The sequence below is a fragment of the Hetaerina americana genome, unplaced genomic scaffold (genome assembly GCF_022747635.1).
Source record: "Hetaerina americana unplaced genomic scaffold, ioHetAmer1.1.p SCAF_3, whole genome shotgun sequence".
Lineage (NCBI taxonomy): Eukaryota > Metazoa > Arthropoda > Insecta > Odonata > Calopterygidae > Hetaerina > Hetaerina americana.
Window position 1 is genome coordinate 55,047,577 of NW_027286874.1, and position 24,849 is coordinate 55,072,425.

Genomic DNA, 24,849 nt, shown 5'->3' on the forward strand with positions numbered 1-24,849 from the left:
TTTTAAATTTCTGTGTAAATTTTCCATCTTTTGGCATTTGTATAGTGAAAATTTCAACCTCATAATTGTGATTGAATTATTCTTAAATATTCAAAATAAATTAATACTAGTTAAATATACTTGAGAAAAAAATGGAATGGTCAAATATTTAGCGTCAATAAAATATAATTTTTATAATTATTGACTGCCTCTAAAAATCAGCTACCTAATAGCGCTAGAAATGATCTACTTTCTATTCAGATTCAATGGGCATCTATATCACCAAAACCTGGCAGCTTGAAAAGGTGGTTTAATATGGCTTAAGATGAATCAGCGTATACCAGAAAAACAATTTCCCAAGGTTCTCTGGGAATTGTTTCCCTATTAGGAATATATTTCCATATTACATGAGTTGTTTCCTAACTTAATGGTAGACAATTAAAGCCAGTAGTAATTGTTCAATTCAAACTTGACCCAACCTTATCTGAAATTGGCCTTGGATGTCTCAAAGTCAAGTAGTGTATATTTAAATAGAGAAGTCTTCAAGCAAAGCCTATGCAACTTTATTCTTACCAGTGGTTTCATTGGCTTTTGTTTTAAATTCTAGATGTATAATTGCGTAGTATGGTATTTTCAAAATATTGACAAATTACTTATCCAGTAATTTCCTAACATTTATAAAAAAAAGAACTAAGATCTTTTAAATGATGGTATTATTGTATGAACTATTTGAAATATTCCTAGTATAAATATTAATTCCAGCAAGTCAGTAGTTCATCTGTAGAATTTTATGTCTAAAATACAGTTTGAGGAACAAAATGTTGAGGCCTTCCTCTTCAAGAACTAATTTTCTCCAGTATTATCTCAGTATTTCAGAAAGTTGCTTTCGAGTGAAGCAACATCATTAGGCTGCTTCCACTGCTTTTTTAGTTCAATGTGAAAGTTTGTATTGGACACCAAGGAGGCTCTTCTCTGAATCAAGAAAGTTCAGTTGATAAAAATTCCTCTAAGAATGTTAATTAAAAATTGTCTTGTAAACCTAGTATACTTTCTTGTGAAGCTATGCATGTACAAGGTGAATGTTAAAAGTTAATTTGCAGGTAGGCTCCATCAATTGATTGTAGGCAAAATCTTTGTAGACAAAAATACTGTCGTGGAAATAGTTATAAAAAGGGTTGAATTATCATATAGTACTTCATAATGACCATACTCGTGTTCTTGCATTACACTTCATTAGGATCACCTCTTAACAATATGTATTTCAAGTGGATCATAGATCATATTTTTTACCATCCCAGGTAGGCTGAATATATTCTTATATAGCACAATATTCAGTAGTGCTGGAAATGACATAGCTCCTGAATCTAGTAAAGATATTTTTTTAGCCATGCTTACAATAGCAATTTCATCTAATTCATTCTAATTTCAATCCAAAACATTCTAATGCTTACAGTAATGTCAGTGCCTGATTTCCATGTCATCAAGTTCATAAGTTCTGAAACTGCTAATAGGCGAGTTACAAAGACGATAAGAAAAGGAGAAAGGGTCGCGGTAGTCCATGAGGAGAGTGTTGGGTGGTGTTCACCGAAGCTGTGTGATTTTTTGGGTACCAGATCTACCCAGGTAGCCATAGCTGGCACATTGGAAGGAACTGGCCCCCTCTACCCTGATGTGTGAATTTCACCTGCCTTTGGCCTGGTGAAAGTTTAGTGCTGAGTGAACTCGACCATCATCGATCAAATCGACCCGATGGTCGATTGGTTTTGATAGGCGATTTTTTAATAATGTCATTGCCCGAGTCCAATGTTATCGAAGACTTTAGTCCTGAAAATGCATATGGCGGAGAAAGAAAGATTCCACAACCAGCTGTAGCATGTTAAAAATTGGTTGTTGAGTGTACGAGGTCTGTATAATAAATACGCGAACTCGTGTAATCTGGCGGCAATGGTGCGGACTATAGCCCCGTCAACTAGCGGCGTTAGATAACCTGAGACCCAATGAGCCATCTGGGCTTGGCGGATCGTCGAGCTGTCCGTAAGGTGCCAGTTATGTTAGCTTCTGTTGTCCTTGTTTTTACTGTTTGTCGAAAGTAGAAATTGACGAAATCACTGAGCAACGAATCAACATCAAGTTTTTGGTGAAGTGCGGTAAAAGTATTCAAGAAATTACTGAAATTTTGACAGCTGATGATGGTGATAACGCTGTGAAGTGGATTAAATCAAACCAAAAAAATCAAGAAAAAGCCGATCGAAAATCAAAGCCACACTCGTGGGTTTCTTTGACATCGAAAGTGTTGCTCATCATTAATTTCTTCCCGAAGGACAAACAGTAAATGCTGAGTTCTAACTCACAGTTATCAAGCGTTTGAGAGATGGCGTGGTTCGTATGCGATCACATTTGATTCAAGGCGATGGATGGATCCTTCACCATGACGATGCACCTGCACATTCAGCATTGATTGTTCGCCAGTTCCTGGCAAAAAATTCAATCAGCATCCCTGATCATCCTCCTCATTCGCCAGATCTCGCCCCCTGCGACTTTTTCCTATTCCCAAAATGTGATTAGGGGAAATCGCTGGGATGATATGGACACAGTACAGCAAGAAACGGCGAGAAAACTAAAAATCCTAACTGCCGAGGACTTCCAATGGTGCTTTAAACAGTGGAAAAGGAGATGGGATAAGTGCATAGCAACGAATGAAGAGTACTTTGAAGGAGCAAAATCGATGTTGACTAAATTTTGCAAAATAAAGTTTTCTATGTCTCAGTTCGCGTATTTATTGGACAAACCACGTATGCACCATGTGGATAGTGTCAATGGAAATCATATACGGCATCACTGTGTCTTTCAAAAAAGCCAAAAATGTATTACTGGTAAATAAAAGTTCCTGGTGTCACTTGTGGAAAATCTTCATATTGTAATTGAAACTAAACAACTTGGATTTTCCACATAGAAATTTTTTATTTGCTATTTTTTATTACGGGTATATTTGAGTAAAATGATGCAGAAAACACTCGGGTACTGGTATCGAAAACCTCGTGTTGAATAATTTTGTGAATTACAATGCAACAATTTCAGTGTAAAAATCCTTCGCCTTGACCGGCCGAGTGCTTTAGCCAGTTGAGTTATCAAGGCGTCCTCTTAAAATCTGAATTTTTGGGGGCTTTAAAGGCACAAGATGTTATGACGAAATTCTGTAAGGCATACGTAGTCCTGCGCGAAGCACCACAGTCCACGAGGTTAAAGCCAACTTTAAACACTGGGGTGTATCGAATGCCGTTAAAGGCGAATGATTTTTACACTGAAATTGTTGCATTGTAATGCACACTTATCGGATGACTCCTTCAAAAGTTACTGTTGCGGCCTCTCCTGCAGTTTCTTGGAATTTTATGAAATATAATCTCATAAACCTCTACTCTTCATGGTAATAGAGTGCTAGTTTCTTGTTGCTTTGGAAATTAAAATCCTAGCATCATTAAAATAATTTTACTACATCTGCCTGGCAGTCTATTGGTTGAAAACAGCCAATTTCTACATCATTGTACGTCCATAAAAGTTCATTTTATGTTTATTGCATCTGACTTTTGGATCCTGAACTCTCAAGGCTATTTAATATCAATATTGTTTATAACTTAAATACACCTTTTCTGCAGCTTACCCTTACATCTAGGAAATGATACATACAAGAGAAGACCTTCAAGTCTAGCTAGTTACCCACCCACAACCGCTTTTCTTGCCACTTGGAATCCGAGAAACATAACGAATATTTTTTTATAGCTCCCTCATTCGCACTCTCAATTGCTCTTCGGCAGTACGTAGTAGGCATTATCTCTCACTCTCGTCGTCCAACCTTTCTCCTCGGCATCCCCCACCTTCCGTCCCCTCTCCTTGATCTCTTCTGGTCCGCAATTTTCAAGGCTCCACTCGGTCAGACCGAGAGGTTGTTTCGAATGTTGCAACGAGTTCCCATGGATGGTTGACGAGTGGCTGACCGCAGTAAGCCCATCTCTTCCACCGCAGATCGCCCCCTCTCCTTCCGCCTCGACGAGGTGGACGACGCGTGGGTGGGTGGGCAAGAAATTGCTGCATGTCGCAAGGGAAGGCTGCTGCACACACCATCATCGGTACCCAATCTCTCATCGCCCCTCCTACCCAAGCGTCCTCCTCAGCGCATCCCTTCTGCCCCTCGAGTCATTTTTGAATACGTAGTGCTCCTCGTACGCGCTCATCTTCTTGCACAACTAGGGATCGCCATTTTGAACGACGATGTTCGATGAAATGGAAACAAGATTAAGATTGAAATGAACGGCTATGACACTTCTTTGTCCTTGAATATTTTTTCGAATCGATATTTTGCTCTCTGGAACCTTTCACTTTCATATTAGCCTACGGGTATTCTGTTGGCGAAGTGTGCTCTTACTTTCACCCGTAGGTGCTCTACAAGTGCGGGTTGATGGATGTTTTTGACTAAATACTACTAACGTGGATCATAATCATCCTCATTCTCAAGAAGCTGGTAGATTAGCGGAATTCTCTGAAAAGGCATTTATTGGATCAGCTGAAGAAATAAAAGGAAGACATTCTATGACGAAAGAGAACAGAATATGTTGGCACTAATGGCTCAAATGATCCACTCGTGACTTTTTGAGAAGCCTCTATTTCTTCTTCTCGGCTATATTTGGGAACGCGAAGGCAATGGGCCTTCCTCATTGATTTTTGAAGAAACTGAAAACCCGGGCTGAAATATTAAGCCCTTAAGTGTACCGTTGGATTTTGCTCCCGATTCAAGTGCTGGAATGCCCCACTTAAGGATTAACTAAGAGGAGGGCTGCCTGACGCTTATGATGAAGTCTGTTCGATGACGTTGTTATAATTTAAAGTAATTCTCTGCGAGCATTTGTATGGGTCGACTTCTATTGCGAGTTCTTATTTTCTCTTTCTCTCTTCCCACAGAAAGAGATGATGAAAACAATTAAATGATTTTAAAACCCTTAATAATATTCAAATATAAATAAAAATTGACCAAGGCATCGTACAAGATTCATAATTTGCTTCGAAATGTTGAGCTAATAGTGATGTGTGATATTCCGAATCGATGAGTGCCTATAAATTACACAAAATTTGTGGTTTATGATTACCTAAAGCAATCATTGTACATCCAGATAAGCAGTCCAAAAGCTAATCGCAAGAAGCAATCAATTATTAGCGATTTAACTATTTGTATACAATCGATGTGGTCTGAGACCAAAGAAAGAGCTGCATAGGTGTTTCAAATCGAGAGGAAAAAAATAATATTTCACAACTGAACGTCTGTGGTCCTGATAGAAAATTGGTTATCATCTCAGGAGGATCTCGGAAGAAGAACATGGATCAAACAATGATAATCCTCAAGGAGCAATAAGGAGAAGAAGGTATAAAGCAAAATGATTAACACTCGCGCCATCATCCGATAACAAATACGAAATTTTTTTATGGATTTTTCTCATCCATCTAGTTCGTTACGTACCTGTACTTGCCAAAAATATTTCATGTCAAAATGGGGCCTCTTACTCCGTTTGAAGTATGTTTTCTACTAATGTGGTTTCGAACTGCGCTAGGGAGAAATCATTCCTTATAGCGATCTGCCCTGCAGTCAATTACCCTGAACTTTGATCACGTTTACCAACGTGATGCGACGCTTGGATTATTCAATTAAGGAATTAGAAATAGTTAGGTGAAAATTCGTTTCAAGATTCGTTAAAAATTGATACGAGAGGAGAGTAAGCGTGACTGGTATGTTGAAGGAATTAATTGGAAGCCCCTTGATTCACGAAGTAAGAAAGCAAGACGGAAATTTAGAAAGGTGCAGAAAACCTGCGTATTCCTGCAACACTGGGGAATTATCACGGCCCCAAATTACATTGGTAGAACGGACCACTGGGGATAAGTAAGAGAGATGGACAACGCCCACAACGGATAGAGGTACTTGTTCCTCCCTCGCACGATCCCCAATCAAAACAAAACCGTATCCACGCACTACAATAATTTTACTTAAAGACCAAAGTTTAATGATTTATTCAAAAATGCCAATTATTGCATGATGTAGGCATATAGGCATGCAGTGATGCATATGTGGAGACATCGAGGTCCAGTAGGCACAGTGTTGGACTACTGACCGGAGGACCCGAGTTCGAATCTCGGGCACGCCTCTGCGTCACCACCCAAGCAGTGTGATTTTTCGGTTACGAAATTTCTTTGGGAAACCGTAGGTGTCACAGGGAAAGGAACAGCCCACCCTACTCTGATGTGTGCATTTCACACGCCGTTGGGCTTAATACAAGGTTACCTCTACCCCCACCTATCGAAAACTGGGTTGATAACTGCGGTAATATGTATACATGTATGCACCAGTTTTTTGTGTATAACATATGAGCAAATATATATATTAATATGAGTGTATGCACTTATATTTATGCATGTGTGGCTGGTTCCCGAACAACCCGCGGCAAAATGATGGATACACAGTTAAGAAAAAAGGAACCAATATGACCCCCGTGAGGGATAGTACTGGGTCTCTTTGGGACGGCAACAGGCACTTTAAATGGGAGAATACCCTAGTACTGGAGTCCTTTGGAAAAGGGATCCATATTCCTAGGAGGTGAAAAATAATGGAAGAAATAATAGATAAAAATTCTGTGTTTTAATCAATGTTTAATGTAATTGATTAGTTGACCAAATTTAAAAGTGAATCATGAAGTTGGTAGTAGCATGAAATAGGGAAGAATTTAATATTAAAGTTACCAATATTCGAATTGAAAACCAATGATGATACGCTCGTACATTTGATATGATTTCAGTCGTATAGTACAGTACACCTGTGGTTTTTAACGGATCTCAATATGCTTCATATTTGAAATCAGGAGAAGGGTTAAGTCTTGACTCTCTAACGATTCGATCGAAGGGTGGGCCTCGTCGCGAAAGGGATATGACATTTGTAGATTTCTATGGGGCGATATGAAGTGGACCGTCGAAGAGGCTGAAATGTAAGAGCCACTGCCTCACCTGCACGTCAATAAAACAACGTTGATCAGCTTCGGTGGGTGCGGCGGCGTCGATCGAGCGCCAGTCGGTGCGTGTCTTCGGCCATCGCATCCCAGCCCCTTCCGACCCAGCCCACGCTCTCGAATCTTCCTGTGTGGGTGAGGTGAGCCTTCTCCTCCTCTCTCTCTCTCTCTTTTTCTCCCTCGAACATACTCGTGTACTCTCACTCTTCCTTTTGCCCTGCTCTCGTCGAGGGATCTCGTGCGGTTGGCCGCAAAGGTATCGTTTCCTTGCTCTTGCATCCTAACCCACTTCGTCCACCTCGGATACCCACTCCCTTACTTTCCTCCAGGTCGTCCGTGAGTGAATTTGAATTTTTTTCTCGGCTAACCTTGCCCACATGACTAATCCTTTTCCGGGTGAATCAGGTAACGAGGGAATAAAAATCATGGGAGAAGATTGAGCGATGCGTGGCAAGGATTTTTTCTCTGCCGCTGATTCGGTTGTTTAGTTGTTTATACACATATAACGTAGAGTCACATCCAAAAATGGGCATCAGTCATCCCAGCTTTCCCCAGATTCTCACAGCAGAAAAGTGAGTAAGAAAGGTATAGTCGCGGATCAGGTCCTCCTCCTTAGTGATAATTAATTAACGTCTCTTATTTAACGAAGACACCAGTTCAATTCCTGAGAGTAACAAAAACCTCACTGTAAATATCCGCGACCCAGTAATGGTAATGTTATTTCAAACCCTTCCTGCTCCCACTTTTATTTCTCGGGAAACTTTGTGCTCAGAAATCGCCTGTAAAATCATCGTAATTATTCACCGCAAAACCTTAATTTATGGCAAAATTTTATTTTCTCAACCAAGGTTGTGATTCTTGACTTATTTATGTCTTTCTCAGAATTCCTGATTAAATAATAGTGACAATGTAATCTAACTTACTTTGTTTTTGTATTTATCTTTATGTTGATTTCATCAGTTACTTTGCTCGATACCTACCCATAGATGTATATGGAAAATATTCCGAAAAAGGCGTGAAAATAGCTGAACATTATTCTTAGACTTTTAAGTATTTATCACATATATCAAAAATGTTTTGACAACTGCGTGCTCCAAGAAGAAACTATCATTGGTTATAGAATTGAAATATTGAAGCATAAGGTGACAGATAATGTATACTTAACCTTGTGAACACTGCTACTCAGAGAATATGAACCAATTTGGGAAACTTAGCTCAAACTGGAGGGTTTCAACTGGCTAGGGGTAACTGTTTTGCATCGAGCAAAAAACCAATAAGAAAACGAAAACTGATGCTCATGAAGTCACTCTAAATAGTTTATGATCATCGCTCAGTGAGTTGAGTTTCCTAGATTATTTTTATTCTAGATTTGTAGTCCCTGATGATGGAGTTTTCGTTGATTATTTTCTTTACCCTAGAAATTGCCATGAGAACGCGTGGCTGGGGATTTGGAGGTAATCATCTCTTATAATCATTGTCTCTTATATTTTTTGGGTCTTTCGATTTATTTTGTGATGTTTTCTATAGGTTTGGTCACGAACCGTGCGGGAACAAGAGATTTCTTGTCTAAATCTGTTCAGGAGACAATTTCCATTTACTTTTCCTTGATCTCTCCTAGCACTGTGAGGCTAGTTTTCCGTGTGCCAGCATTCCTATCATATGATTAGTCAGTAGTTCAAGTCATACACATAATCTTCGTGTGTTTTCTCCATTTTAGGTATTTTAAAGGGGCCAAAAAATTAGTTTTTGTCCAGCTGTTTGCGTTTACCCATCAGGGTCTTCAAGTGTGAATGTGAATAGATTTCTATTTTCAAAAATTCACTACTGAGCGTGCCTCAAGATTTTTAGCGGAGACCTCTTTAATTAAAAAAAATTGGGAGCAAAAATGCCCTAAATTTATTTATCAATTAAATAGACACTTCTGATGATAACTTTTTTAATTATTGTATTAGGTATGTATAAGTTTGAATAAAAAAATACTCGGGGGAGGGGGGGGCGAGAGAAAACAATCACCTCAAAATTAACAAACCCAAACGGACTTCATTATGTGACGATTGGGAGGAGAGGTTTATCCAAATTGAACTCCTCCCCCCTTGACACAAACATCAACCCCCACGGAAACAAAAACGAAATTAATTTGCTATAAGAGCGCTCGAAAAGGGGGGGAGTTGGAGAGAGGGCGAAGGATATCCATCAAGAGAGGACATTGGACCCGAGCCTTCTGAGGGCCTCATCGGAGGACATCATACGAACATAAAAAGAAAGCATGACATTGGCGAGACAGCACTATTATGGCACCAATTTTCGCAGAGTTTAATAGATCTCATATTCTACCAGTGAGAACTGTGAATTTTTACGATATCGTATCTCTGGTACACATCTCGCCAAAGGAATAGGTAGCCAAGTGATCTTTTCAACAAAGGAGATCCCTCGAGTCCACTATGTATTGGTATTGGTTATAAGAAAAGGCAAGTGCCTGAATGCTCTTGTTTACTTTCCCTTGACAAAGGATTTCCCGAAATATGTATTTCTTCCACTCATTCCAGGGAACACATTAATCTATATGGCACAGTATGAGGCAGTGAGAATTGACAGTGAGATCCTGAACGCTGACCCTCGTGGACCCCACCTTAAGACGACTCTTGTGCTGAATGACAAGCAAGTGATCGCTAAGAACCAATTTTTCTAATCCCTACATACTATTAAGATGTATTACCAGGTTATTTGTTATTTATTAACCACTGAATAAATTGAAATAAAAAAGAGAAAGAGAATGACTGTGGTTACCGTGATTATGGTAACGTATTTCGAACTAAGCATAGCGCGTAATACTCTCACAATTCCACAAAGTATTTTTACTTTATTTATGGATATAGTTGGAAAGCATTGTAAAACCGAGGCATAATTCATATTATAGTTCCATTTTTTGTCAACATATAAACAATTTGTATTTTCAGTTTAGCTGGTATCAATCAAAAATCTTTCGGTATTTCACATCTTGTCGTGATGGAAATAAGAACCTTTTTCAATACTAATTGATTGAGGTTTTAATAGCAAGAAAGTTGCTTTGTGGTTTTAATGTCATCTAAAAATTAAAAAAATTCAATTTCTTGAAACTAGATTTATTTCTCCCCTAAATTAACGATAAGAAATTATTTGTGTCATAATATCAAAAGTAAAAATGATTGCGAGCATTGCTCAAATTTTGCTGAATCCTTGCTTCGAGAACACCTACACTGTTGTTCTCCTCTCACTGTGGAGTGTCGTCAAAAATAATTACTTGAACTTTGAGTGACTCTCATGGTGACGAATGAGGCCGTTTATATTACTTTAATTCATTACTATACAGTAGTCAGTTTCTCTTGTATTTAAGTTAATTATGAATGGAAAAATGGATTGTCACATTACTAAAAATTTGCAATAAATGGGAAACGCACATTGGTTACTAGTTAAAATTCCTTGAGATAAAATTATGGGATCTACAGAGAAGATGACAGAGGTAACTGGGTACTCCTGAGAAGGTAATTGATAACGAACTACATCTCGTTGTCTTGGGTCATTATCATCATGAATACAACTGATTAAGAATTGTAGAGTGACCAATTTATTTATTTTTATTTCAGCACAAAGTAATAAGAAAAAGAAACACCTGATGCATTGTTTTTTTTCTGAACTCAAATCCAAGTAATCGTAAATCTCTTCCCTTAATTGTATCATTAAATAATAGCTCGTTTAACCTTGATAATAAACGTAGGGAGTTTTCTTCATTTCTATTATTGTTTCCACGATGTCTTGAATATTGACATATATGATACATGAACTCGCTTAAATTAAATACAAAAAATCCGACCACAATTCTTCATAGATCAATTTTAATATTTTGGCAGCAGTCCAACACGTAAAAGATTAAGCATTTCCGCTTGGGCTCAAAGAAAAGGATTGATTATCAGCAACACGACCAAAATCTTGAACATACATGAACTCGCTTAAATTAAATACAAAAAATCCGACCACAATTCTTCATAGATCAATTTTAATATTTTGGCAGCAGTCCAACACGTAAAAGATTAAGCATTTCCGCTTGGGCTCAAAGAAAAGGATTGATTATCAGCAACACGACCAAAATCTTCGTCGCACCACTCTCCTTGCGCGTTCTCGCCTTCCCCGTCGTGAACTCTAAGGTGCCACCCCCACCAACCTTTCCGCATTAGCCCCTTTCTACTATCTCGACAGGTGCGCACCAACACGCACCGCTCCGTCATCATCCTCGTTTTTTACAATTCCATTTGCACCCCAAGGTGTGTTACAGCCGCGGTGTGGATGTCACCATTCTCACGACACTCCATCCTCTCGCCCGCGGTTCGTCTTCTCCCTCCCGCAAGCGCGTCGGCGGCATTAATTCCTTCGCCCTCCACCCGGCCGCACCACTTACACCCCGCCAACCGACGAGGAAGCATCCGAGAACTGCAGGTGATCACACCGACACAATCCAGTCTAGACGACCCGCACAAACACGCACAACCGCCAAGAAATCCAGAATCTTCGACCACGACGGCCGTCCACATAGGTGAGCCCCCTTGGTTTCATTGCGGAGGAGGAGGGATATGTACTCACGATCGAATCCACGGAGCTTCCGTAGTAAAAGGCTGTATATGATGCGTGTGCGACAAATCCAAGACTGAGCGTTATAGATGGTGCTTCAGTTGTTTTTTCGGTGGATGTTTTTTCAAAACAATGCAGAGGATTAAGTGGAAAACTCGGATTTGTCTTATAATTTGACTTTTTGTCTTCTTCGTGGGGCGTTTTATCGGAAGCAAACATGTCTCGGAGGGTTATTCTTTCTTGAGGTTACCTACGAGGTCAATTTGTGTTTTTTGTTCTACCGAGGCCTAAAAGCAAGACATTCTTTCTTTTCCCTATGGGTTTGTACTTGATATCTTCAATACATTTCTATTTTTTAAAGTCAATCGGGCATCCTTATCAACTACGCGAGCTGATTTAAATTTTATTTAGAAATCCGAGCAGAATTTCAGATTAATGAGGTTGACGGTTGAAATCCGCATCGTAGCTATTTATATATTTAGCATCATTTGCAGTGTTGTATTATGCTTAGGAGTGTATTATAAGTTTACAATTATTTTTGGAATTTTCAAAAAATGCAATTATGTTTTCGGCTGGTTTCATTTTTTCAGCCTTTTTATCTTTGAGAATTATTACCTACTCATTTATCAAACGGCTTTGAACAGTTCTCTAATCTTGACTCTTTTTTGCGTTGTTTTAAATATATCTCTTTGACATAAAATGACGAATGAATTGCTTTTGGTAAATGAATTACTATGATGTGCTGTTTGCTGCTGCGAATTGTGATTTTCACTGGTCGAGCGCTCCCGTACATAATTAACAATTTAATGCCTCCGTCCCATCTGAAAACCTCCAGGAGAATTCCATGGAAAGACAGAAAAATAGTGAAAGTTTCATAAAAACCATCGGAAATTACCACCGTTTCCCACGGTAATACAGAGAAAATCTGAGAAGATTCCCAAGAGGGATCTTACGAAGTGTGTGCGGGTCATATCTATCAAATTTAGTTTAACTCAGTTTATTTCCCTGTCAAAATTTTCCTTATTCTTCAAATATATTATAGCTCTAAGACACGATACAAGTTGATGTCTAAGTTATCCAACTTCAATACTGATATCCGAAAACACTGCGTGGAATGAGGAAATCACTGAGGATTGCACATGAACTGTGAAAACATTGAGTTTCCTCTTTCTGACGTAGGTCTCCATAAAATAACTCCGAAGAAAAAATAATACTTGGAACAAGTTCAGCCAAAAAAGCAGTTAGGAATAGACTATATTTTGTTCAAATAATGGATTTTGAAATTCAAAACATAATTGTGAAGAAAACTAAGATACGAATCCACTTCCACTACCAACGCACCCGTCAGTGAACTAATAGTACATTCCCTCGTCAGTGAACAACAGTAATAACAGTATATTCCCTCGCATTACTTTACTTGGTCAGGTAAACAGTGAGGTGTTTTTGAGACATACAGGTAGAACTCCCGGGCAAGTCTTCGCGGCTCTTTTCCCTCCACATCACATTATTTCTCGTTCAGAATCTCACTGGTTAATTTAATGGTTTGGACTGAAATGATTATTATTCATCATTTAACATTTTTTCCCCTCGCAATCTAGTCTCAATAAACATGCTGAATTTTTTTTATGTCCTTATAGGTGTCTTCATTCCAAGAGTTTGAAAGATGGTGTTCCGATCGGACAAAGTGGTCATTTCCCCGTGGGCCCAGAGGGAACTCAATATTCCAAACGATGTTACTCTACCGGAGTTCATTTTCAGATCCCTGCGAGAAAAGTTATCTGGCATGGGGGACCAACCTTTTGTTGTAAGTTTCCACAGTAAAATTAACTTTACTCCCTGAATTGTGAAAAATATTGCAGTGTACTCTTATGCGAAGGCTAAGTTCTTCGAAAAAAATGTTTGCCTTTTTTAATATGGCCACAAAAATATGTTGGTAATTATTCCTTAGCTGTTTATATAATGATGAGTTCAAGTCTAATTATTTATTATCATTCGTCACAACTTTTATGAATCAAAGTTAATATAGGGACCTCCTAAAATCAAGTGAACGAAATGAGTTCTGGTCGAGCATAATTTCACACGTTTGGCATTTATTTTCTCAATACTAATAGAGTTCGAAGAAATTATCAATCAGGGTACAATTCAAGATTTAATCTTTAAGTTAAAGTCATTGTCAGTTTATCATTCTCAGATAGTCACTTAAGAATATCCAGAGGTAATTTGTTGAATAATGATCTAGTAATTTATTATTACTATCTCGTAAGTTACTCCTGAAGCAAACAATATCGGAAATATGAAAATTTGCCCGCCAAGACTTAATTATAACTTAATCAGAGTCCGACTATAAATTGTAATTAGACAATGGCGAATAAATAAATAGCCCTAACTCAAAATACAATCGATAGTCTCACAAAGGGCAAGTTCGTACCACAGCTATCTTGATACTTGATCTATGCAAGACCTTTTTATTCGATAAAGATTAAATTTAAGGTAAAATTATTGAATTGCACGATATAGAGACCTATTCTAACTGATACCCTAAACAAATATTTGAAGTTGGAGTCGGTACTACGTTAAAAGTGTTCTCAAAGAAGTCAATTCACATATTTGTGGTGGACTTAGAGATAATTAACTTAACCTTTAACATTATAAACATATATATATATATATATATATATATATATATATATATATATATATATATATATATATATATATATGTATATGTATGTGTGTGTGCTCTACTACATAAATTGTAACCTATTTATGTTCCTTCTATCATTGAGACTGATGTCGTCACGGGAAAGTCGATTCCATTCTCAAAGTTGGAGGAAATGTCGAGATCTCTGGCTGCTTCCTTGTGGCAGCGGGGCCTGAGACGAGGGGGTCTGCTATTTTTCACAACCTATGAAGCTGCTCTCGTCTATGTGGTGCAAATTGCCTGTTGGATGTGCGGTGCTGCGGTTCGTGGGTGCTTCCCGTTCGAGACTCGTGGTGAGCGTTATCATATAAGCTCCTGTCCGGCAATAGCATTGCCAATGCCGAATGGACGACAGAATCTGAAAGGACACTGACCCACTTCCCTTTTCTAGGCAGTATTAAGTCGATTATAAGAATTTTTTGGATGGTCAAGTGGTCAATTTTGTCAACTAGATTAGAGGGAGATTGAAGTAGTTACCCTTAGTATTCAACCTAACATTAAATAAAAATTTATTGTAAATAAATAAATAAGAGTGTGTGTGTATGAATATACGTATACATTTTTTCTACGCGTCTCACAGATGTGAATAATAAAACAAAAATCTATGTTTTTGTTGGGCAACGCCATCTCGCTCCTTCGTTTGTTTTTCATGTGTGTATATATATATATATATATATATATATATATATATATATATATATATATGTATATATATACATACATTGGTGTGATAAAACCAAAACACATAATTTAAATTGTCTTTCACAGGTTTCATTTTTGGAGATGTTATTCAAATAAGGGATTATTTTTTTCAAATATGCATTTCTTTCCTCTCGAATTGTGTCCGATCATATAGCTGATTGGTTTAAAAATGATACAGCGGTCTATTTTACAGGGCCATATCGATTTAATTCAAATGTATCAGCTGAATAAATTCTTCTTTGGTCAGCTGCGCCTAACATGTATCACCTGTTAATTAAAATGTTCTGCAACTTGTATTAGTCAATAATTAGCACGAGAACAGTGTCTGTAATCTCACTACCTTTTCCCCGACAGAGGAGATGGAACGCCAAATGAGGGAGAGTCAGCCCAACATAGTGATGTGCGACCCCGAGACGGCTCCTTCGATCCTGCCCATCTTGCCGTCTCTCGACCTGCCTCAAGTGAAAATCCTTTCCTTGGGCGGACACGTTGATGGAGCTGAGTCCGTCGAGGATCTTCTGGAGAACGATAATGCTCCACGTAAGGCATCGTGGCCAAAACGTATCACTCATACGTGATTTTTACACACACGAGTCACAGGACTCAAATTTCGAATCAATATTGTGCCGTCTGCTTTCTACATCTACGTGGTAGAATTTCATTATTTTTAGGATAAAATATTGTTTGAAAAGTCTTCTCAGTTCTTTTCGCGGCATAAACGGCTCATATAATGCGACATTTCCAGTATCGATGCCTTGCGGCAATGGAATGATAAACTGAATGGTCGAGCACAGATATTCAATGTTTAATTCTACTAGCAATCTGACGAACCAAAGAAGACCTTGACAAGCCAAAATGGGTATTGGATTCCACTCTTTAAATTTTGCCTATAGTTCAATGCAACAATTTCAGAGTGTAAAAATCATTCGCCTAAGGCGAATGATTTTTACACTCAAATTGTTGCATTGAAATGCACATAAGCGGATGACTCCGTTAAAAGTTACTGTTGCGGCATCTCCCGAAGTTTCTTTGGAATTTTGCTTACAGTGTTTATTAATTTATAATACGATTAGATTCTTTATTAAGGAAATGGACACTTAAATGAAGGAAATCCTATGATACAAATTACCTACTCACCTGTACGCATGAATATTTCTTAGGTGCGCATCGATGTTTTTAATTATTAGAGCCCATGTTCCTTTCCTGCCATTCTTTCATCTCAACTCTTTCCCACATGTGTTTATAAATAATTGAAATTATCAAAATGAAATGTATATGCCTACTCCGATAACGACGTACTATATTAGATAAAATAATCTTTAATTCGATGAAAATTAAGTAAATACGACGATATTAACTAGATACTTAGATGAATGCCATCATATTCATAAATATATCACCTGAGACTGCGTCGTTTGTTGTTCGAATAATTTCTCTCTAAAAGGTCTAACAATTCATATATTGTGTCATATAATCGTTCCTCAACTGCCAATCAATAGTCAAAATTCTATGAACAACCGCATGCATTGTACTTGATATCCATTGCATTCACATTTCATTTATCGATAGAATCTATTATTTGCATATGAAATCAGTTTGTAAATGTTCTCAAATGTGTCATTCAAAATTTTTTATTTTTAATATTTTAAATATTAAAACCTAACGTGCACTTGAGGTAATAATAAGAAGACGAAATTGAATGTTATTACTTGTGCAAATACACTTTGGACAATTTGTAGTAGGAGTATCTGTACATTTTTTTAGACTTTATTTATCACGAAGGTCAACTTATATTTGTGGTACAACTTACTTGCAAATATGGGATTTTTAAAGTTCATGCTACAAAATAAGGATTTTTGTTCCATTCCTATTTAATGAAAGCGTCTCATTCCATGAAATGTATTCATAGAGAAGAGTTTCTTACTGTTATAATCTTGTCAACTTCTTGATTCCACCCATCAGCGTACTATGCATGGAATCTTTAGATCATTGTACAATTACCTTTGTGAATTCTAGGACATACGCTAGTCTGGCACGCTGTTTAACCTTAAATGCAAACTTCGGATTGATTGTAAAGCTGTCTGTCCATCAATCCGATTGATTCACTTCCGCTCGTAATAATCCTGCGTAATAAATGCATTTGACGGCTTCTGTTCATCCCATTCGTGTTGTTCGCAATCCGATTTAAAATAACTTGACAGCACCTTACACTTCTCCATCCGCTTATGATAATCACTTCCTCTTCATGCTCGTCACTCCCATCACCTGGATTCGGAATCGTCCGAAGTAGCGCTAATCTCTCTACGATCACAATGGTTTGTGGCTCGTTTCCCACACACAAGTCTGTACTCTTGTCTACACAAGTATCTACCTTTGTCACCCTTCCTTCCAGAATTAATAAAGACTGAAATATGGAGAAGGCATCTGTGACAAAAGATATCAAGTTGGAAGTCGTAACATTCACGTTTCGATTCAATTTTTTTCGGCTAGACGTGACAAAGTTCTCCGGGAAGGAGATGAGTGAGCTTCGATTAATTCGGCGTCTCACAAGTCTCGGTTTTCATTGAGCGCGTGGACTGGGGATTTTTCCGCGATCCTGTAAATGAATGACGGCGTAAAATCTTGAGGTCGTGGGAGATTTCGGACCCTTCCTGCTCGGTTTTCCCATTTTAATAGTCCTGATATGTCTAACAATAATTTGGATGCATAGAAATCCATACGTCATATTCGAGCCCGTTCTGAAAAGGACAGATTGGGAAATGGATTTAAAATCAAATAAATTTCAGTTAAACGCGAGAGAAAAATGAAATCCCTTTTTAAGTTTGAGGTCCTTCTTGCGGTGATAATTTGGCGAACTCAAAGTAATTTAGGAGGCAGTTGAAGGTTTATCATGTATTTCGTGTAAAATAACATTGTCACTAGTTCATTCTATATTTGAGAAATATTTTCAAGACAATTTAACGTATTCGTATTGTTGCACTAAATACTGTTAGAATGAGAACAAAACCTTATTGTGCGATAAAAAGTTATTATGAGTGATTTTTTGCTGCATACTAAACCCGACCTCAATTCATCCACATCACTAGATGATATTTTTTCCATCTTGTTTTACAATCCTTAATGTTATTGATATTATGTTTGGAATTTTGAAAAACACAACCTTTAAAACGAACTTTGGTCAAAGAGGTTTGTGTCTTTTCTTTTAATAGCTTTACCGGATGATATTGGAATCTCGCCAAAGGAAGATATTGCATCTATTTTCAACACAAGTGGATCTACAGGATTTCCCAAAGGATGTGCTCACACCCATTACAATTACATCGCTTTGTTGTGTAATGCAAAGTATGTACAAATTAAAATCTTTCGCCTTTTCTTCAAATTTTGCAGCATATTGAAGAAAAGGGAGGGGTATTCGAAATAAATTATAACATTGAATGATGTAAATATATAATCAATTTCAAGAATATCACTTTTATCGCGGTTTCAAAATGCTCTTGGCGGAAGTTAATTATAATGAATTATGGCATCAGTACTAGTCATTTTTAATTGTCTGACTCAAATTTGACGATTCTTACGTTTAGTCTTGTGATTCCACTACTATTTCTTAAAATGATAAATGGAAACCATCACGACTCTTTCACGTCTTAGCATTTCCTATATACTTTCACAGGTTATTGATCAAATTTTGCGAGATAAGATCAAGTTATAAGTGGACCAGTCCACTTCAGGCTCACAGGGCTAATTTTGAAGTTAGGTTCGATGAAGTCTAAAAACTTTCGTTGGAGCTTGAGAATGGCCACTCCACAAAAAACATTTTATGTCGGTTTTTGTGACCACTGTATATTACTTAATAATTTAATTTTTGTGCAAGAACAAAGGATGAATTAAAAAATAACATTCGATGAATAAAACGTAATTCGTAAATCATAAATATGAGTACCATGCTATAAATGCTGATTTACATGTATAAAAACTCAAATGTGCTGTTCGATCGCTAAGGTACGATCATAGGAAATAATATTAATTTCATTTCTCTAAGTCAAAGAGAGATATCTCTTGAAATTTTCTTTTTTTTCGAAATTTTACAATAAAATAAGTAATCGAAGATGTTTCCAATTATCTCCATTTGTACTTTACTTTATTGTATTTATTTCTACTGCGAAAAATGTGTATTAATGCTTGTGTCCATTCCAAACAGAGGATTGATGGGCAGAGGTACCTTGTTTACCCAGATGCCTAATTTTGCCGCTGGAACTATGATGTGCATTGTACATTGTGTATGGATGGGTTACAGCTATTTATCCTTGTCAAAGTTTAGTTTTGATACATTCATCGGTTATCTTCAGAAATACAAGGTGAGACCATTTTGCAATCAATTCATAAGTTTATATCTTTTATAAGTTATTTTTACGGCAATGATGGCACTATCCTGTAAAATTTACATACCATATTTCAGTAGTTTAGTGGTTGAATATTACACTGTTTATGTAAGCATTGAAAAATTTGCTAATTTAAGTATTTATGTCATCGTCCAGTGTTATCATTCAATTTCACCGTGAATTAAAAAATATATATTTAGAGACTGAAAGGAGACCATAAATATTACTTACAGCCAGGATCTGTGTTCCTGTATGGGTTTGTAGCAAAGTGGTTTGCTCGTATACCAGAGGCAAACTCTCAAAACCTTGACTTTATTGAGAGACTGACAATGGGAGGATCTTACTTGGACGTGGAAACCACTAAGCTCCTGTCTCAAAATTTTCCGCAAGCTAAGATCGTCCAGGTTGTATTTAAATGTCTTTTCTATTATTATATCAATTTCTACCTTTAATGAGTGGCTCACCAATCATATAAAGAGATATTCACTATATAGATGTTTTAAATGAATGATTATTTCATGAGATTTGAACTCTTACTATAATAGAATGCCTGCCTAAATTATAATTTTATAAAATTCAATAAATTCACTTTCTGCAGCTGTATGGCATATCTGAAGTTCTTTACGTTGCCGGCACGGAATGTGGTGAAGGATTAGAGAACATTAGTGAAAGCCCGGAAAAGGCAATGCCTGTATCGGGAATGAAAGCCGTAGAAATTGATGGAGGTAAGTTTCAGCGACAAAACCATAAAATCAAATATATAATTACAGATATGTAATTTTAAATTTTTCAAGCACAAATGATGGATTCCACAAGTTTTTGAGAGCATATTTTTGAGAAGAACATGCTCGAGTGACGTACTCTTCTAGAAGTCTGTATATAGGTGAATATTTTAACACTATTTACATGTCCCGCATGATAAATGATTGCCTTGCAGACGGACGAAAAATAGTAATTTTTATCATTGTGCAGTATTTAGAAAGTGATATTATGGCGAACGCAGAGGAAAACAAATCGCTTAATTGGTTATCTTTTAGTTGCTCTGTACACGACAAATACTTCTAGGCTAAATATAAGGACATAGCTCATAAATATTATAGGTTAAATGAAGAAGCACTTCGAAGATTAGATGAAGGCATAAACCTATGAAAGAGAGAAAAAAATAGAGAAAAAAATCACCAACGACGAAAAAAATCAGGACGAAAATATTAAGCAGAACGATGTAAAGATTTAAGACGAATTCAAAAGTAATATAAAAACTTTTATATTGAAAGCTACTGTTAATGCTAAATCCTTGAGGCAACAGAATGGAATTAAATAGTTAACTTTATCCTTTTGTTCGTCAGGAGTTGACTTTTCTAATAAACGATTACTGCATGGCTGGCAAAAAGACCACAAACCTTGATTTAAAAATACTGTTCAACTTTTTGCTGTCGTGTTCTTACCTGATGTTATGTTTAGCTATCATTGAAAATATAAGACGATGAGAAGTGAAATACTTAAAACAATGAATTTGTAATAAATACATTTTAACGAATGATTTAGATTATTTATCATGGACTATTAAAATATATATTTCATCCTTCTGCAGACTACTGTTTGACGGCTGGGAAAGTACTACCAATGGTTGAAGCCAAGGTAAAAATTTCTATTTGCATACCGTTGTTCATTCTTCATTTTGTTACTGTGGCTCAATAATCAATTTGTGATCATATGACGTACATTTATTGAAGTGGTTGAATATTTCTCTGTCAATTAGGTAATTGATGTATTCAATGGATCTGAACTTGGACCTTTAGAGAAAGGAGAGCTGCTCGTGAGAAATCCTTATATAATAAAAGGATACACAACCCCCGAGCCAAAGGTAAAACAACACTATTCAAAACTTTTTTCTTTTGATGTAACCTTTCTTAAGGGGATGAGAACATCTTTGCTCTCGCCATTTCATACATATTATTGGAAAATATTTTTGCAATGATATGAAATATTCTAATTGAAATTTAATATGAAAGTATTCAGAGATGAATCATTTCTGTATGGGTTCTGACCTAACTCACTTTAGTTTGGGTGGCAACCCACTCACTATTCGATTCATATCTCTATCGACTTATTCCTTTTTTTCTGCTAATATACCTTGAATATGTCTATTCTTGTATCCCCATTATGATTCCCTCCTATGGGGGGTAGTTATGGAGCAAACAATCTAATTAATAAGTTATAATTATTAGTGATTATAGTTTTTGATTATCTAATTTTTGTAAATGAAAATGGCTTCTTCTCCATTTAACAAATATATCATGTATTTCAGGATCCATATAAATGCGCAACAGATTCTGATGGCTGGTTTCACACGGGTGACTACGTCTGTTTTGATCAGGCTGGAAACCTTTATTCCATAGACCGGACTGCTCACGTTTTCAAGTACTTCAATCATCAGGTAAGGTTAATTTTATAACATTAATGGTCACACTCCTCTGCCACACGTCACGAAATGCAGTGGCATGTAATGAAATAAATTGCTAATGTTGTTAACTTCAAGTTCCTCGTCAAATTCTACTAAGTTTTTTGATGGCCACTTTTTCCAACTAAGATACCGAAACTGTTTTTGAAATCAAAGTGACCTTGTTGAAGACCTATGCTGTTTATTCCATCAATGATGACACTTTCTCCTTGTAAGAAGCCGATATTGTGCAACGAATGGTAGAAATTTCCCTCAAATTTGTTATGGCTACAGATCTACAAAACCTCTCCCCAAGAATTAGCTGGACAGTTACGAAGAGAATTCAGTAGGACATCAATGTCAGCTTTCAGACAACTTCAGCGAAAATTTACCTTAATTTTGGCGATTACCAGATAAATCATTTCCATCAAAAAGTTATTCTATGAAAAGGTGTTTACCTCCCAGGCTAGGAATGTATCTCAATACAACAATTTTAAGAGGACGCCTCGATAGCTTAACTGGCTAAAGCACTCGGCCGGATACCGAGGGATCCGAGTTCGAATCCCGGTCAAGGCGAATGGTTTTTACACACTGAAGCAGTGAAATTAATATTAGTGGATGACTCCGTTAAAAGTTACTGCGGCGGCATCTCCCGCAGTTTCTTGGAATTAGGAAAGTATCGCTAACTTTTTTCCTACGGGTAATTTGCTCATTAAGGTACTCAGCTATCCCAATAGGCTATTGAAATTATGGCCAATAAATTATTGCGAATGAGTTTTTTTAAAATTTATTCATTAAAAAGAAAGAAATAAAATAATAAATGATGTTTGATTACCTACCGATAGGGAATTTCTAGCCAACTTTTCTCAGAAAGCATATACGAGGATATCAGACCCACCCTTGGAAATCATAACAGGGAAATGGAGGCAGGAAGACTTAAGAAACTGTAGGCCATGATAAACTCGTTTTCAGCTGTGGATTAGATACATTTAGCTACGAATTACATCCAGCCTTTAGTTCTAATTAATCAGTGCTGGCATAAGGTCATGCACATGAATTGTGCTGTGCGTTGGCTAAGTAAGTTTTGATTCGTTGTCATGGTTGAATAAATTTACCCCATATTTAAGAGAAACTGTATATGAAATACATAGGAGCACGTGTGCATGGAAATACCCAACTTACAATTGGTCCGCATTTCCAACCACTGCCACGAAAACACAGTAAAGAACACAAGGTAATATAAAATTGGCTAAATGTATTTAGCTTGCCTCATAATGCTTCCTTAGCAAGCGTATGCTATGATTTATTTGACTATGGGCTCATCAGTATTTAAAGTCACATCGATTCCTACGAACTTGCATGTGGTTCATGGACTTTTCTAAGAATTTTGAAAAAGCTGAAATGTTTTTATAGGAAGAGAAATATTCTCTAGATTCGCTTTTAATTCGCTAAAATTACCTCTTTTTAGATGAATAGCACTACAAGTTCACCTGATTGAAAAATAATTGTGTTATTTAATACTTCATTTAATTTCAATCAGGTTGCTCCTCTCGAAATCGAGGCTGTGCTCTCTGCGCATCCTTCAGTTCTAAATAGTTGTGTGGTGCCTGTACCCAACACTGAGGCAACAAACCTAGCCACAGCATTCGTCATTCTGAAACCTGGAGATCAACATCAAGCCGTCACTGCAGATGAGCTGGCCACGTTTGTCAAAGGTGAGATCTCACAGTCAAGTATTCATTTTCATCTCAACTCCATTTCAAATCTGAAAAACAATTAATTTAATCTTTTCCAATAAACAAAGTTGAATATCATACTAAATTTTTAAAAAATTTCATTTTGGAGACCGCAACGCACTCTGCAGTAGATAATATTATTCTCGTGAGAAATCAGATATTCAACACCAAAATCAAAGGGAGAGAGATGAAAGGGGCATAACCTTCGCCCCAATCTACTCCAATAGAGCACGCATTAAACCTAAGAGTAAATTTTTACCAACCAAAAGCTTAAGGGTATAGTGAAATTGTTTTGAAGTGAATAATAATTAATGTTCAAGAAGGACAAAAAATCAAACAAAAATTAATCTCTCCACCATTTTTGAAATGCAACATTCAGTTTAATATGAGAAGATCAATGTGTTATGTAGCAGCAATTAAAAATTTTATATTGTCCGAAATGAATTATTTACCTGAATTTTTTTCTTTTGGTAAATCTTATTACAACAGTACCTTAATGCTTTGGAGTCAAAAAACAGTAGTGTTCTTTTATTTTTTCAATGTTTTCATAAATTTTCTTTGGCGAAGAGGATAATGCAGTTTATCAAATACTTTCAGAGAGAATGGTCACCCACAAGCAGCTGCATGGCGGCGTGAAGTTGGTTAGTCAACTCCCGATTAGAAGATGTGTGATGGTGGATCGAGAAGCATTGATGAAGCAAGCATAATATGCTAAATATATTTAATGCATACAATTTAAATGTCACATATTCAATTATTATTCATGTGACCATTTATTGAGGTTTTTATTTGCATTACTGGCAGGAGGACTAATGAATTATTGAAAAATATAACTGCTTCAAGTAGAAGTTAATGGGGCCTTGGCGTATCATGAAAATGTTTAGCCAGATGTGAATGCTGTACCTATTTTTCGAAATATATATGTATTGAGAAAAGAGTAATTATATTTATTTACCACCATTACTAACTTTAAGAATTAAATAACTACTCTAATTTCATCAATGTTGCCTTTTAGTTCATCGGCACAACTTTAATTACATCGCGTGTATTATTTTTCTGAGAAATTGAAAATTACCTTTGGTTAAATGAACTTTTAAATCCATGGAATGATTCGACAATGGGTTTTCTCAGAGGATTATCAAGATTCTGCATTTAAAATGACGGTGTACTAGAAACCAGGTCTAATAATGCCCTCAATATCAGAATAAAACTATTAATTGCCCTGTCGTACCTTTAGTGAAGTGTTAGTCGAATGTGCTCTCTTTGC

General features: G+C 36.8%; 1 protein-coding gene across 1 annotated transcript; it reads left to right on the forward strand.

The window, feature by feature from the left end:
- The first annotated feature begins 11,366 nt into the window (after positions 1–11,366).
- LOC139690571 (uncharacterized) lies at positions 11,367–24,519 on the forward strand. The gene is made up of 13 exons (XM_071588045.1): positions 11,367–11,589; positions 13,262–13,428; positions 14,411–14,618; positions 15,382–15,567; positions 18,237–18,369; positions 19,226–19,382; positions 19,640–19,810; positions 20,005–20,131; positions 20,998–21,044; positions 21,166–21,270; positions 21,715–21,843; positions 23,387–23,561; positions 24,180–24,519. Exons 2-13 carry the CDS (start codon positions 13,288–13,290, stop codon positions 24,287–24,289), a joined length of 1,689 nt encoding a protein of 562 aa, XP_071444146.1. The 5' UTR covers positions 11,367–11,589; positions 13,262–13,287; the 3' UTR covers positions 24,290–24,519.
- Positions 24,520–24,849: the final 330 nt, after the last annotated feature.